Consider the following 14,575-nt stretch of genomic DNA (forward strand, 5'->3'; position numbering starts at 1 on the left):
GACCAACACTGGTTGTTTTTGGTGACAGATTTAACTGTCTGCAGGTCTTTATCAGAAATGCTCTAATTCCCAGAGCACAATAGTTTGGGTAAGGATTTTCAACATTTTTATAATGCAAAATAATTTCTAAGAACTTGCACTAGCTTAAGAAATTTTTCAAGCCTTTCTTAAGGGGCACATTATTCAGATTGTAAACTCCATCCCCCATGTGTGTCCTTATATTGCAGCTATTTTGTCTTCAGTAGCAGAATACAAGCTCACCAAAAAGTGCGTGACCTGAGCAGATTCTCTGCTGACAAAACAGTGTCAACTCAACATTATAACCCAGAGGTAAATCTCGTAGGATATAAAAAATTTCTTAGCAAAGACCAACTCTGAAAGCTAAATAGGAAAGCACACAGCTCTGGGACAGAATTTTTAACAAGGAATTAAAAAAATCATATTAAAAAATAGATTAACCGCCCCTTCATTTGGACCAGATCCACATAACTTGCCATCAGGATTTCTAAAGATAAAGTGGCCTATTTCCATAACCTGGTTTAGACTGTTTGTTCTCTATTGTTCCAGATTATATCAGAGATTTACTTGTCTAACTTTACATCACCATGTAAATAAAATTAGTTAGTAGTCTACAAGGACGACCTTTGAGTTCATGTTATTATAGAGTTCTAATAGAACTAGGCAATAAAAATGTAAATAACCTGATCTGGTATGAGTGGCACACCTCCAGACACCTGCAGCCACAGAAAATTTCACAGCACTGCGTGTGAAAACTCTCCATCTCAATTCCAGCAAACGGACTTTTGGAAAATCTTTCATCCTGAATCAGAGCAAAAGCTGAGACTGCGCAAGATGAAATGCCCTCCCTCAAAAATCTTTCCTTCTCAGTTAATTCTTCCCAGTAAGATCAAAGGGAATTATTTTAACTTCACTGTTTTAAATTTTACAAGGCTCTGTAAATTTGTGTAAGATATTCTCTTGCCACTTATGAAAATCATGATATAGTCAAAGGAAGTGCTGTGACCTTTTGTAAGCCAATTTTTTATTCACTTCTGACAGAAAATTTTGAAAAAAAAAATTGATACATTTCTTTGAAGAATTTTGACTCCAACAAGACAGTATTTTCCATTCTAAAATTTACAGGCAATATTCCACAGCACGCTGGACAAAAGGGCACTCATGCCCACCTACCAACACAAAAGCTGACAGAGGTCCCTGGAACAAACTCCTATCACCTCTAGGATGATATCCTGTTTAACACAAAGCTTAACCACAGTAAAGGTTCTACCACCTGTATATTTTGACACAGCCTTTTCCTTTTCCATAAAAAGTTCGCTAGTTTGGTTTATTTTGTACTTGATGTCTTTATGTTGGCTTTAGGATTTAATGGCTTTTAAAGAAGCAGCTGCTCTCTTTCTGTCCCTGAAGACACAGACACCAGTCTCATGCTCTTGCCATTTTCCTCATGTTGACTCTGTGGCTGTAAAGCTACACATAAAATCAGTTCAGCTACTGGAAAATAAATAGATATCTTATTGTGGCATTCAAATTTTCTGGAAAAATCCCTTTGCCCAGGATTTTTCCCCTGGGAAACTGAGAAGCCTCAGAGAAAAAGGAAAAAAGTAATTATCTGATTTGCTTCTCCTGTGTTTTGCTCCTTTGGAATGGGTTTGGAGATCGTTTACCCACAGGTGATTTTTTTATTGTTTTCTGGTGTGAGTTGTTTCCACTCATTGGCCAACTGGGACCAAGCTGCGTCAGGACTCTGGAGAGAGTCACGAGTTTTCATTATCTCTTTAGCCTTCTGAAAGTATCCTTTATGTATTCTTTAGTATAGTTTAGTATTCTTTAATATAATATAGTATCATAAAATAATAAATTAGCCTTCTGAGAACATGGAGTCAGATCCATCATTCCTTCCTGCCATGGGGGACCCAGCAAATACAATATCTTATTTACCAAATCAGCTAGACAAAATGACTCACCCTGTGACCACATAACTTTGGATCTGTCACAGAGAGTGGTGGGTTAAAGATGGCTTCAGTGGGACTGATGATTTTGGTGCCATCTCAGCTAACCCGTCAAATAATATTTTTGGGCTGACAGGTTTTGCTCTGACTTGCTATGTGGAAAATGGATACTGTCCATCATTGTGAATAAAACAGCAATGACTGTGGCCTAATAAAGAAAACTGTGAACTCTCTCTCCTCTCTAGCTTCCCAGCCTTCACAAGTGTCCTGGGAAGCAAAAGAGCCCCTGCTCAGTGAAGTGGAGGCAGCAGTGCTTTCCTGGCAGCCTGGCTCACAGGGGACACACCATCTCAATATCTCTCCATCTCACAGGTGGAGACCTCCCACCTGATTGCTCCTTATCCATTACCACCTCAATAGCAAACAAAAATAATTTCAGTATAGCGGACATTCCTTGCATACAAAACAAATACCACACACAATCCCCCCTGAAGTGGAAGAGAAATAAGAATTCAAGGATCAGGAGTTTGGGAGCCATGTAATTGCATGCATGTGTTCATGACTTGTGCACATTTCACTGATTGAACTGGATTTCTTCAAGCTCTCCAGCATAGTAAATGACAGAGCAAGAGTTACCATTTTACTAACACCCACCACTATCTCCACACCTCACTGTTCTTCAGACTGCAGTCAGCATGGTTTCAAAAGCAATGAAGATAAACCTGGCTGTTTTAATTTGCCACATCAAGCAGCTGTACTTATTCAGCCAAACAAATAAACCAGTCAGCCCAATCTTCTAGTTCAAAAGGGCTGTAACTCCAATTTTAACAGGAGGAATGGAACTCTCCTCCACTCCTGCTATGACTGACATTCTGCAAAAAATTATTTGAGAAAAATCTCTAAAATAAATCAGTAAGAAAAATTTCCCTTTGTTAACACTTCAGCAAGAGAGAAGAATATCCTTGCAAATATACATTTGGGTGATACTTATGATTAGTGTAAAATCAGTGGTCAGCAATCCAAACTTAATTAAATATATTTGTAACCAAAAATTATTAATTTTGGCCCTTTTCTTTATAAAATTACTATTGAGTAGGAAAAAATTTGTTTGGATGTCTCTTTCCCAAAGATCTTACTGTTATGTTTGGATTATGTTTCACCCTTAACTCTGAAATTTCAGAGTTTGCAATACTCATGTTGCAAACAGGAACAGTACCTCAATTATTTTTCTGTTGATATATATTCTCAATTTTAACTCTATATTAGCACATTTTAATTTAGGAATATTTTTCACATAGAGGTCACCTATTCCTTAATTATTGCAAGTGGACATAGAGCAAAATAAAACAGCATAGGGATATGTTTCTCCTTTCCCCCACCATGCTTTCCAACATCTCTGCATCAATTGCCTTTTGAGATTCCCCTAAGCTCCAGCTAAGAGATCACCTGTATACAGAAACAAAATGAAAACATTTGCTTTTATAGAGCAGCAATGTTCAGATGCTATCAACAGAGATGATGATTCCCTATGTCCTCATGAACCACTGCTTTGGCTGATAGCAGTTGCACTGCAGCAACAAGAAAAAAAATACATGTTTTCTAGATGGGCACCTTCTGCAAAATCACTGCAGCCTCTACACCACTGGAAAAATACAAAGATATGGCCACAATCCTGAAATATGACAGACCTCTTTTCTCTTTAGAGCTCTCTGGAAAGAATATAAAAATCTCAAACCTTCATGAAAAAGAAGCAGCAAAGTGGAACTACTGATCCAGAACACAGCACTTCAAGTGTCAACTGCACACAAAAATTCAGCAATTTTTAAATATGCATGGGGCTACCACTCATCACTGCCTAATTTGAACTAGAATTCCTATCACCTCTTCATCTTTTTATGTGACGAATGGATTACCCTGGGATTCTCCTTCTGTCATGAGAGCATATAAATATAAACATCTCTTTTCAACTGAGTGCTTAATTCCCAATTACAAAACTTAGCCTTGAAGACCCTCTAATGGAAGAGAAGTCCATTCCCTTCAGTGTAAAAGTTAGCATAGCTTTTAGGAAGTTATGATGCAGAAGCCAAACCATTAATGGGGAAAAGAAATAAATTTATCTAGAATGAGGGAAATCTTTCATCATATGTAAAACATGTGCTACTGTATTAACACATACACAAATTATCCAAGCTTTAGTATATCATTAACATCATTAGGCACTTCCTAACACTTACTGTCCATCAAAGTAAACAGACAGAACAACTGATTAGTGCCAAAAAGGCACAGAATATAATGCAACAGACTCCTTTGAAAGTCACATTCACTAATTTTAAATACCTCACTGATATAGGTCACTTCATGTCTATTTGTCTTGTCAATACCCCAATCAGTTTATCTACAAGGATGTTATGGAAGGTGGTGTCAAAAGCCTTGCAAAACTCAACACAATAGTCTCCCCTCATCTACCAAGCCAGTCATTTAATCTGTTAGGCTGGTCAGGCACGATCTCCCCTCCATAAATCAATGCTGAATACTCTCAGTCATTTCTTATTCTTAATATTTTTGGAAATTACTTCCAGAAGGATTTGCTCCATAACCTTCACAGAAATCAGGGTAAGACTGATTAGCCAGGCATTCCCTGGATACTCCTAATCCCTCTTGAAGGCAGAATGGACATTTGCTTCGTTGCAGTCCTCAGGAACATGCTCTGACCATCATGACCATTCAAAGACACCAGACTGTCCTAGCAGTGATGTCAGTCAGCTCCCTCAGCACCTTCATGTGCAACCCATCAGGTCCCACAGACTTCTGTGTGCTCAGTCTAAGTATTCCCTAACCTGATCACCCTCCAAAAAAGTAGGTTTTCCTTTTTTCAGACCCTGCTATCAGTGACCTGGGACTGCTGAAGGCAGCTCTTACCAGCAAAAATGGAGGTGAAAATAAAAAAGGGAGCAATTCAGGTTTTCCATGTCCTTTGTCACCGTGTTCTCTGCCCTATTCAGTGGCAGCCTAACATTTTTCCTGCTCTCCCTATCACTGTTGATTTGCCTACAGAAACCATTCCTGTTACCTTTCATGTTCCTCTAAGATTTTACACTAGATGAGATCTGGCTTTCCTTACTCCATCCATGAGGAATCAGGTAGTGCCTTGTACAATCTTCCTGACCTAAGCCTTCTTCCACATATTGCCAAATGCCATTTTTTCGACTTCTACTATGACACACAGTATTCTGTTCGTGTTAAGACCTAAAAGATCTCTGGCTTTGTCTTTTATGCACATAATTTATGGTATAAATGGTAATATTTCTCCTCTGAAAGCATTCAACTTCTACCTAGAGGACTCCAATTGTGCATTCACAGAGCACAAAGCATAGATCAGTCAAGTTTTTTCATTGACCTCCAATAATGGAAACTGAATACCTGCAAACGCCTCTTAAGAAGTGGGGGAAAGATTCTGAGTCTTGATGTCATGGGAGAAGGAAAGAAATGAGCATTAACAGAAAAAATGCACTATGAAAAAAGAAAGATTTGGGAATGTTCAATGCTCCACTATTCTAGTGGCTGTCAATAGTCTTGTTGGCCCCATAGAAAGCAAGAGCTAGAAGGCAGTAGTTAAAAGAAAATTACAGGAAGACTTTGTGTTCGAGCTTATGGTTATAATCCTTAGAAGAAAAGGGCAACAGAAAAATACACAAAGACCTGGATCCTCAAAGGTACACAGGCATTGTATGAGGTGGCTCAGTGTGTACTCACTTGAGAATCTGGGCTAGAATTACCTGCTTTATTATTTAACACTTGGGAGTGATGTCTGAAATGAAGGTGTGTGGGAGAAAGGGATAGGCATAAACATATCCCAGGGGCAGCCATTTAGGTCAATTCCTTTTTGGTAAGACATTCCCAGGCACTCCCTTCTGATTATAACACCTACTCCACACACTGTATTCTGTATGGCCCTGGTGTGAAAAGAGAACTTTAAATTATACAGCAAAGCTACAAGTTAACTTGAATTAAGTGTAAGAAATGTGATGAAACTGGACATTTTAAAGTATTTTAGGGAAAAGAAACCTCAGGGAACAGAGACAGTGGCAACAACAACAGTAAAGAATTCTGAGGAGTTTAGTGCAAAAAGTCTTAGGGGACGTAAGAATCATCACCTCTGTTTTACACCTAGAGAGGCTGATGTACTGAGAGGAAAAACAAATCCTCTGAGCTCGCTCATGAGGTAAGTGACAGAGCAGGGAATGGAAACCCACTACTTGACTCAGTGCCCTGTTCACAGGTCCAGCTGATAATGGCAAATCACCTGAAAGGAGTTCTCAAAAATGGAGACAATGGCCAGGGAATTCTTTCCAGTTATTACTGTGAAGACTGTAGTAGAAAATATTTCCTCCCTTTTAAGTCAAGAGACAATTTATGCTCATGTCACTGAGACTTTGGAAAGATCACCCATCATGTGTCCTTGGAGGATCATCCACAGAAATACTGAAAAGGAGGATGACGTATATGAGGATACAACACACACTGATCAATGCTGCCTTCCAGTGATTAAATACAAAAATTTCTTGTCTGGCTCTGACACATCAACTGAAATATCTTTTTACTCTACCAAATATACCTCTGAACTTAATTTAAAACTTAGGGCTTTTTCTTGTTGAAATTCACTGTATATTCAAAAGCTTTGGTCCACTTCAACCTCCCCACATGTCCCAACCTTACTTCCATCATACCTCAGATTTGAGAAATACCTTTTTCCCTTTTACCAGTTACTACAGGTGGTTAGTTCAGTCTCCTCCCAACCACAGATGTCTCCCACTCACTATCATGTCCCTCTCCCCACATGACACAGAGTAGCCTCCCTTCTCCAATCAAAGTGTGAAGTAAAGCAGCAATAACAGCTGAGAGGCTGCAAACAGCTAAGAAATTGAACTGACCAAAAATCTAAACCATAACCATGGAAGTAAACTACAAAAAAACCACACACAATTAAAACCCAAAATATTTAATCAATGTTCACCAACTTATAGCAACTCCTGTTGTATTTATGTATAGGGATCACATGAGGTAAAAGGAGTAATCACCATGGAATCATGGATCACCCTGGTAAAGGAGTAGCAGACAACTGGCTGAGGAAGGGCAAGCTGTGCTTGTTGGACTTGGGGTTCAGAGAGGTGTTTTTGGCAGGGATTGTTGTTTTTTTCTAAGTACAGTTTTCAAAGCTGTTTAATTTAGCTGATGTGCTTAACCCTTCACTTATGTGAGTGATCTTTCAGATTTCTACTGAACAGCAGTGATGATTCACAACAGGCATTTTTACTGCCTTGCTGAATCAGCACCTGGGTTTGCTGGAATGAAGGAACAAGGTATTCTCCAAAGCACTTCCAAGAGGATTCTATACAAGCTTTCAAACTGCAGACCCTCATAGTGAATATAATCCAGCTTCCTGCAACTCAGCCTGCAAAATTTCATCCCTTTAAACTCTGAGTGCAATTCCTGGAGTTCAAGAACAGCAGGCAATCTAGAAATCAATTCTGTTTTGATATAGGGAACAAAGATAAACATAAGCCATATTCATCAGAACAGAAGTTATCTTCAACTAAAAGCTGCTGGGTGGCTGGTGCCTTGATAATGCAATGTATCAACCTCTTTACCAATAGCCAAGTTTAAAGTCTTCACTATGTTTTGCTTTAATTGAGACATTTTGTGACCTGCTGGCTTATGCTCATCTTTTTAGCTCTTACCAGTGCATAACCACATGGAAGGTGTGTGGGGATGGGTCAGGGGAGGTACAGACTTGCACTAGCAAACACAGAGAGGGTGGCCAAACCCTGGAACAGTCTTCCTAGAGAGGTGGTTGATACCCCATGCTTGCCAGTTTAAAAGAGATTTGGACAATGCCTTTAACAATCTGCTTTAACTTTTGGCCAGCCCTAGAGTGGCTCAGCCCAGAAACAGAAGAGGGGTGGAAACATTGTCTCCATGTCTACACACTAGCTTGGCCCCAGAAGAAATATAATCATACCTACAAAGAGCTGTAACCAAAGATTCCAATTACCTACTCTGCAGATGCAGACAACCTGATGTGTGTCTTCAGCCTTAAATTTTGGCCCATCAAACAGAGGCACAAAATCCTGCTGTGCAAAAATTAGATCAACTTTTGTCAAGAAGGAGATGGGAGAATGTAACCGGCTTCCAAGCTGGAAAATCTGTCCTTTTTTGCTCAAGTCCCCACAAGTTTTCCTGTCTCTGCCTCATGCTTCAGCTCATAATAAAAGCATATTCCTAATAACTAGCACTAATTCTGATAGCAACGGGATGTCTTATTTTGATTTAAGGATGGAGAGAGCAACAACTAGAGATTCTGCTCAAATTAACTGCCAACAAACCAAACACCTACAGTCCACTCTAAGGCTGCTCTTGGTTCCTTCACAGGTCCATTGGTGACTGGAATGTTGAGGGTATGCACAGGAGCCAAGTGCTGGAGGCCTGACCTGGAGATTGCTTTCCTGCAAATTGAAAAGAAAAAGACAAATAAATTGAGTGTATCTATAACAAATATATCTATCCAACATAACTACCCAACATCCTCCCCAGCCTCCTCCAGAAATCAGAAGAGGCAGCAACGCATTTCATTTCAGCTTCAGTGAAATGGTGCTTGAATGCCATCTCCTGCTAAAGCAGTTTAGAAAAAGAATAAAGCAACCTGATCACTGGAAATTACTGTTTAATGGAGATCAGTTACTCAGCTGGCACTAAGCTGAAATATCAAATCCAATGGACTATCTGTGGTTATGTTTGCCAGCATTAGTGGAGTCCTCATGTGTTTCACCTATTCCTTACACACCAACTCGATCTGTCAAATCAATTTATGCATAATTCCAAATACCATTCATAGGAGAGACAAAATATGAGTTCATACAAAGAATCAAACCCTTTTTGCTTTTACTCCACTTATAGGCTGGAAAAAGTCATCCATTCAGCATCCAACTACAGAAAACAAGACATGGGGACACCACCAGAAAGGAAGTTATAAACTGCTACCTTCTTCGATCATATCGCAACCCCTCAAGGAATTACAGCTTCTACCCACTTATATTTCTATTTCAGTCCTATCTTTCTGGTCCAAAGTGATTTTTACAGCTCTTGAGGCATAGATGTAACCTTCCTCAGAAGGGACAGGTGGTGGCCAGAAACACTCCTGAAGCTGGCTCCACAGTGCTGAGGGGACATCCCCCCTGCCTGTCTCCCTTCAGACACCCAGCCCTGACAGAGCTGCCTCCACCAGTGAGCCTTCATCAGGTGGAAGCACAGAATGTTGCCAATACAAAGCTCAGCTGCACCTGAACAGTCTATTTCCTACAGCTCCCCAACGCTATTGCATTGTAGGTATTAGAACCTGATGGTAGTGGCCAAAATAATCTCACAGCTTCAACTGCAGTGATTCAGAAGAGGACAAATACCATCTCAGAGAGAGATCTCCCTTTGTAAGCCAAACACACACATCCCCCACAAAGTGAGATGACAGGCTGTTTGTGTAAAGTGCATTTTTGTGATACCGCTCCCACAGCGCTGCAGCTATTTATAGCATCTCCTAATCTTACCACTGTCCCAAGGCAATAAAGGTCAATTGAGCCGGTGGAGACAATCCAGGGCAGCCATATGCTAAATAAATCTTTTCATTGTCCTGAAAATATACAGTGCAATATATATCTGCAGTAAAGGAGCTTGGAAGCCTCGCTGTTCAGTGCATGGCTGGAAAAATCAAGGAAACCAAAGCAGAATCTCTTAAACCCCTTCTCTTGTGAGCTGCATGAACAACTCAGAACACTAACATCAGTCTCTGATCATTCAATATCCTCTTTCTACTTAATGTGGGCAAGACTTTGACATTAAAGTTTTTTTTTTTCCAAAATATTTTGCATTTGATAAAAAAAGGGAAGGAGCCCAAGAAGAATACTTTTACCATCTGGCAATATATCAGGAGGGAACAATTTAGCAAGAAAGATTTTATGGCAAATATATATAAGCACAACATAAGCTACACATCTCAATAACTGGATTAAAGCCTTAGAGAAATAAGCTACAAGAAACTAAAGAAATATTTTTCAAATATATTTTTCAAGAATACTTCCCAATATTTGGTAGCTTCTTTCAATGCTGTTTTCAGTATCAATGTAGTTATTCAGGCTTCCTAAACACAGGAGAACATTCTTGTGTCTATTTGTGGTTCATAACATCTTCGTTTATTTGGGTGGAAACAGGGCAGTATCACTTCTTCCACTCTGCATCACTGACAGGGGTAAAGCAAACCTACTTAGGCCTGTCCTCACAACAGGGGAAGGTAAATATGTGTAATGAGTGCTTGCAGACATCTCAGCACCGAGCCTCAGATACTATTTCAAGTCAGAATTAGAGATGTGCAAGCCTCCCACAGAAGAACCTGACACTTGGCCCACATTTCTTGAAGAGGAAGTCGAGGCTGATGAGCCTTTTTGGGGGAGACCTGGCACAGTTTTGTGCCAACAGCCTGCCCTTCCTCTGTGTGCCAAGCTGGATTTATGGTTTGTCTGGAAAGTACACATACACAAAACACAGGCATGACAATAACACCTTTTTTTTCCTGATCTGTTTTAACATAAGTCTTAAAATGATCTCAGGGACTGCACACTTGCATGAGCCAGCTAGAAGTGACCCTTAAGCACAGGAACAAGCTAAAAAATGTCTACTTTTGCAGTTTTTTGTCAGAATTTTCTCTTAGAGCGAAGAGAGACAAAGTGTCAAAGCACACTGTATGCACTGCAGAAGCCTTTCCATGAAAAAAGAAAGGCAAGCTAAAGAGCAAACACATGGCCTTCTAATAAATGTAGACAGACAAGAGACAGGAAAAAGGGGGAAAGGGAAGGTAGCATGAATCTGATAGCAGAGCAGATGCTGAGTATCCAGGTGAACATATCTCATATTACTCTGACATATTACACCACCTGGCACTTTTCCAAAGCCAAGGTAACACAATTGGCTTTTAGTTATCTTTCCCAGAAATTTCATCTCCACTGGGCTGAGTGGATGAATGAAAACACGGGCTTGACAGTCAGCCTTTCCCATAGAAGTAATCACTGTTCCCTGATAAGAGACACACAGAAAAAGTGAATCTGTGGCCTCCTCATATATTGCATTCTTCATACTATGAAGAGCACAACTTTGCTAAAATGGGCAAACCAGTTGCTGATGTAGTAACCAACAGCTAGGAAATATTTCATAATAAATAATGAGCTGTACTTGGATAACTACATTTTCACATCCAGAAATCAGTTATTTGTAGTAGATCTTATTATTGACTTAGCTAATACACCACCATTGAGAGCAGGCATGGGTGCACATAAATGCCTATGTCACTAAATACACAACTAACAAAAACATCTGATACTAATTCCATAGTTGATACCACTGAGGAAATTCTTTAAGTGTCTTGAAAACCAAAAGCAATCAGACATTCAAGTACACTGACTTTTTTTTATTTTTTAAAAGCATTACATTTGCATTTTGCTGGAAAGTCAAGCGAGACTCAACCTACTTATTAGATCAAAGGATACATATTTGATCAGGGGAGATTTGAGTTTATACCCCAGCCTTTGGCTTTATTGAGCATTTTCTCCCACTGAAGGCATATAAATATCCTCCAATGAGTTCCTTAGGCTGAACAATTTTACCTGAACCTTCAAAGAGCACAACAATTAGTCAATAGTATGCAACTTACTTAAGTGCTAGCAAAAAAACTATTTGGAATAGAAAGAGTAAGTTACTGTTGCATGTGGTTAATTGACAGCTTTGACTGTCAATTTAGTTGTCATTGGTGTTGGAGTTGCTGCCCCTCCAAGGCTGGGGTTATCCTCCTTCTTTGTACATGAGCATTACCATTGGGGTAGTCTCTCAGCTGCAAAGTTGAAAGAATATAACAATGCAGAGAGACTGGTTCCCGCAGATCCTATGGCTAGGACACCTGCCAGGAAAGATGTTTTTACCTAGATATTTACAGAGAGAGGGACAATCATTTCTATAATGATGTTTAAGTTACAATAGCTCTGAATTTCTTTGAATATTCAATGTAGGTAAACTGTACACCTGCCAGCCTTCAGCTTTTCCAACTATAGCTTTAAAAGCCCTGTACAAGGCCAGGCAGCACCTGTATGCTGTATGAACAAATTATATGTTCCTGTGTTTATTTGGAGGTGGCTTTCACTCCTGAAATTGGTGCTTATAAATGTTGTAAACAAAATGTACTGGCTAATCTGTGGCATTATTTAAGTTTTCCCCAAGCATCTCTGCTGACTGCACCAGGATCCTGAAACCCATTGTTCCCAGCTTGCCTTCTGGGCACGTATTTTCCTCATTTTTAGCTGACTACTGGGCAGTGATTATTTCACTGCAACATCGATTCCCAGATTTTTTGCTTTTGCTGTGAAAGGAGCCAACTTCAGCCAAATTAAATAATCTGTCTGGTGCACCAACCCATTCCTGACAGCAGCCAGTAGCAGGTGTTCAGAGAAGCACTGGCACAAATTGGGTGATCCTTCCCCTGATATACTCCAGTCATAGTTTCCAGTAATCAGTAGTTTAAGGACTTCCTGAGCTGGAGGCTGCTTCCAGACCTTTGCACTTAATAGCCTGTAATGGCTTTTTACTCTAGGAATGTGTTGGTCCTTCCCTGAATCCATTTATAGTCTTGGTCTCCACAACAGGCTATGTAATAAGCTCTGCAATTTAATTATGGGCAATGTAAAGTACTTCCTTCTGTCTGTTTTTAAAATCCTGTCTGATAATTCAATTTCTGTATCCTATTGTAAGTAACAGCAAGTAATCACTTGCCTCTCTACACTTTCTGTGATTTTATGAATCTATTGATATACCCCTTAAATCACCACAACCCCAAGTGGAAGCGCCCTAGACTACTTAGACTTCTGCTGATCCTGAATCTGTTCTATCTTTATCAATCTGTAGCTCAGTTATGGGAATTTTTGATGTACAATTGCCAGAACTAGAAAAAAAATTCAACATCTGGCTGCACCCAAGTGGTGGAGTCATCACACTTTCTGCATTGTTCTCTTTAATTATCCAAAGGTCTCTTTCCTGAGTGTTAATTGATAATAGGAGGTCCAAACTTGATAGCTTTTTAATCCTACATGTGCATTATTTTGCCTTCACCAATCTCACATTTCGACTGCAATCTGCCCCAGAGTCATTCAGCATCATGAGAGCCTTCTGAAAATTTCTGCAATCAGCCCATGCCCACTCTAATTGTGCAAACCAATCTTTACTCCCTTTCATTTTGCTTCCAGTGAGCAGCACTGCTCCCATCACAGGTTGCCAGTGGTCTTCACCAGTAAACACCTAGGTAAACCCTGAGCATCACCTTTTGCTTGATACACTTAAACAGTTGTTTACATGAGGCCTTCCACCCCTGGTTCTGCACCAAAAGCTGTTTCTTTTATCCCATCAAAGCTTTCTGGAAGCCCACAAGGGCTCCCCTTGGTCAGACCACCCCAGTCCACAGGCCTCATGCCTCTGTCACAGCAACCTCTGCAAGATTCACAGGTCCTGGTATGGAGAAAGCTGTGCTGGCTCTCCTCCAGCACATCACATTCAGCAGTGCATTTACTAATTCTGCATCTTAGCAGCAGCTTTAGAGTTTCTCTGATTAAAACTTGCTGCTGGGTCGCCCCATCAGTTTCTCTGTGCCCACTCCTTTAGGAGCAGAGCTCACTTAACAGAGGATTTATAAAGCTCTCTCAGCAGTTTCTTATTTGAATTCCACCAGAATACTTAGCAAAAATCAAACCTTAATGATTAGTTATTGCCCCTTTTGTGGTCCTAAGTCTCTTACATTAACCTTTCCATTTTCCCCAGGTTTATCTGCACAAGTAGCAGCTCAGCCTAGGACACTCTCAAGCACTGACAGCAATGAACATTGATGCAAAAAATTCAATTAGCACAAAAAGAAACAGACCTTTCAAAAGTCCTCATGAAATGCTTTCCTATGCATCTGCCACTCCCTGCTGCCCAGGGAACCAGTGTATGGAAAAGCCAAGATCTGGGTAATTTCCCAGCCAGTCAACATCCACATCATCAACACCCCAAACAAAGCTTTCCTGCATCTCTCTCCACCCCTCATCACACAGAGCAGTCTGAAAAAAGGTGCATGGAAACTGGCACATATCCATGAAACACTGCAGCTCTAGGCAGTTTTGCTCTCAGCCTCAAGCCCAGCCTTGCTATAGCTGGAGCAGCTCATGGTCCACTAGCGACTGACCTGAAGAAAGTGAAAATAATTCCCACTAGCACAATCTTCCCAAGGGCCTCCAACAGCAACCACAGAGCTGTAACAGTGCATCAACTCCCTGGTAAGTTCTGCTAGGAACATTTGGATCTACCACATCAATAAACACTTTATTCAGCTTGTACTGAGCAGGTGCAAGACCAAACAGAGCCAACAAGCCTTCCAACAAAAGGAATTATGAGGCAAAGCAAAGGGAGCAGGAAAGAACTGCAGAAAGTTGGATCAGGGTAACAGAAGAAATGCCTCTATTACACAATTATGTCTTTTCTGCATCAAC

At 40.2% G+C, this 14,575-nt stretch overlaps 1 protein-coding gene across 7 annotated transcripts in view; it reads right to left on the bottom strand.

Moving 5' to 3' along the window:
• Nucleotides 1–14,575, bottom strand: part of DGKI (diacylglycerol kinase iota) — a 202,143-nt gene that overhangs the window by 117,770 nt on the left and 69,798 nt on the right. For all 7 annotated transcript variants that reach the window (XM_063154098.1, XM_063154105.1, XM_063154104.1 and 4 more), the window contains exon 2: nucleotides 8,365–8,473. In XM_063154098.1, coding sequence (XP_063010168.1) covers nucleotides 8,365–8,473 — 109 coding nt within the window. The remainder of the gene's footprint in view (nucleotides 1–8,364; nucleotides 8,474–14,575) is intronic.

This window comes from Melospiza melodia, chromosome 4 (genome assembly GCF_035770615.1).
Source record: "Melospiza melodia melodia isolate bMelMel2 chromosome 4, bMelMel2.pri, whole genome shotgun sequence".
In the NCBI taxonomy this organism is placed as follows: domain Eukaryota; kingdom Metazoa; phylum Chordata; class Aves; order Passeriformes; family Passerellidae; genus Melospiza; species Melospiza melodia.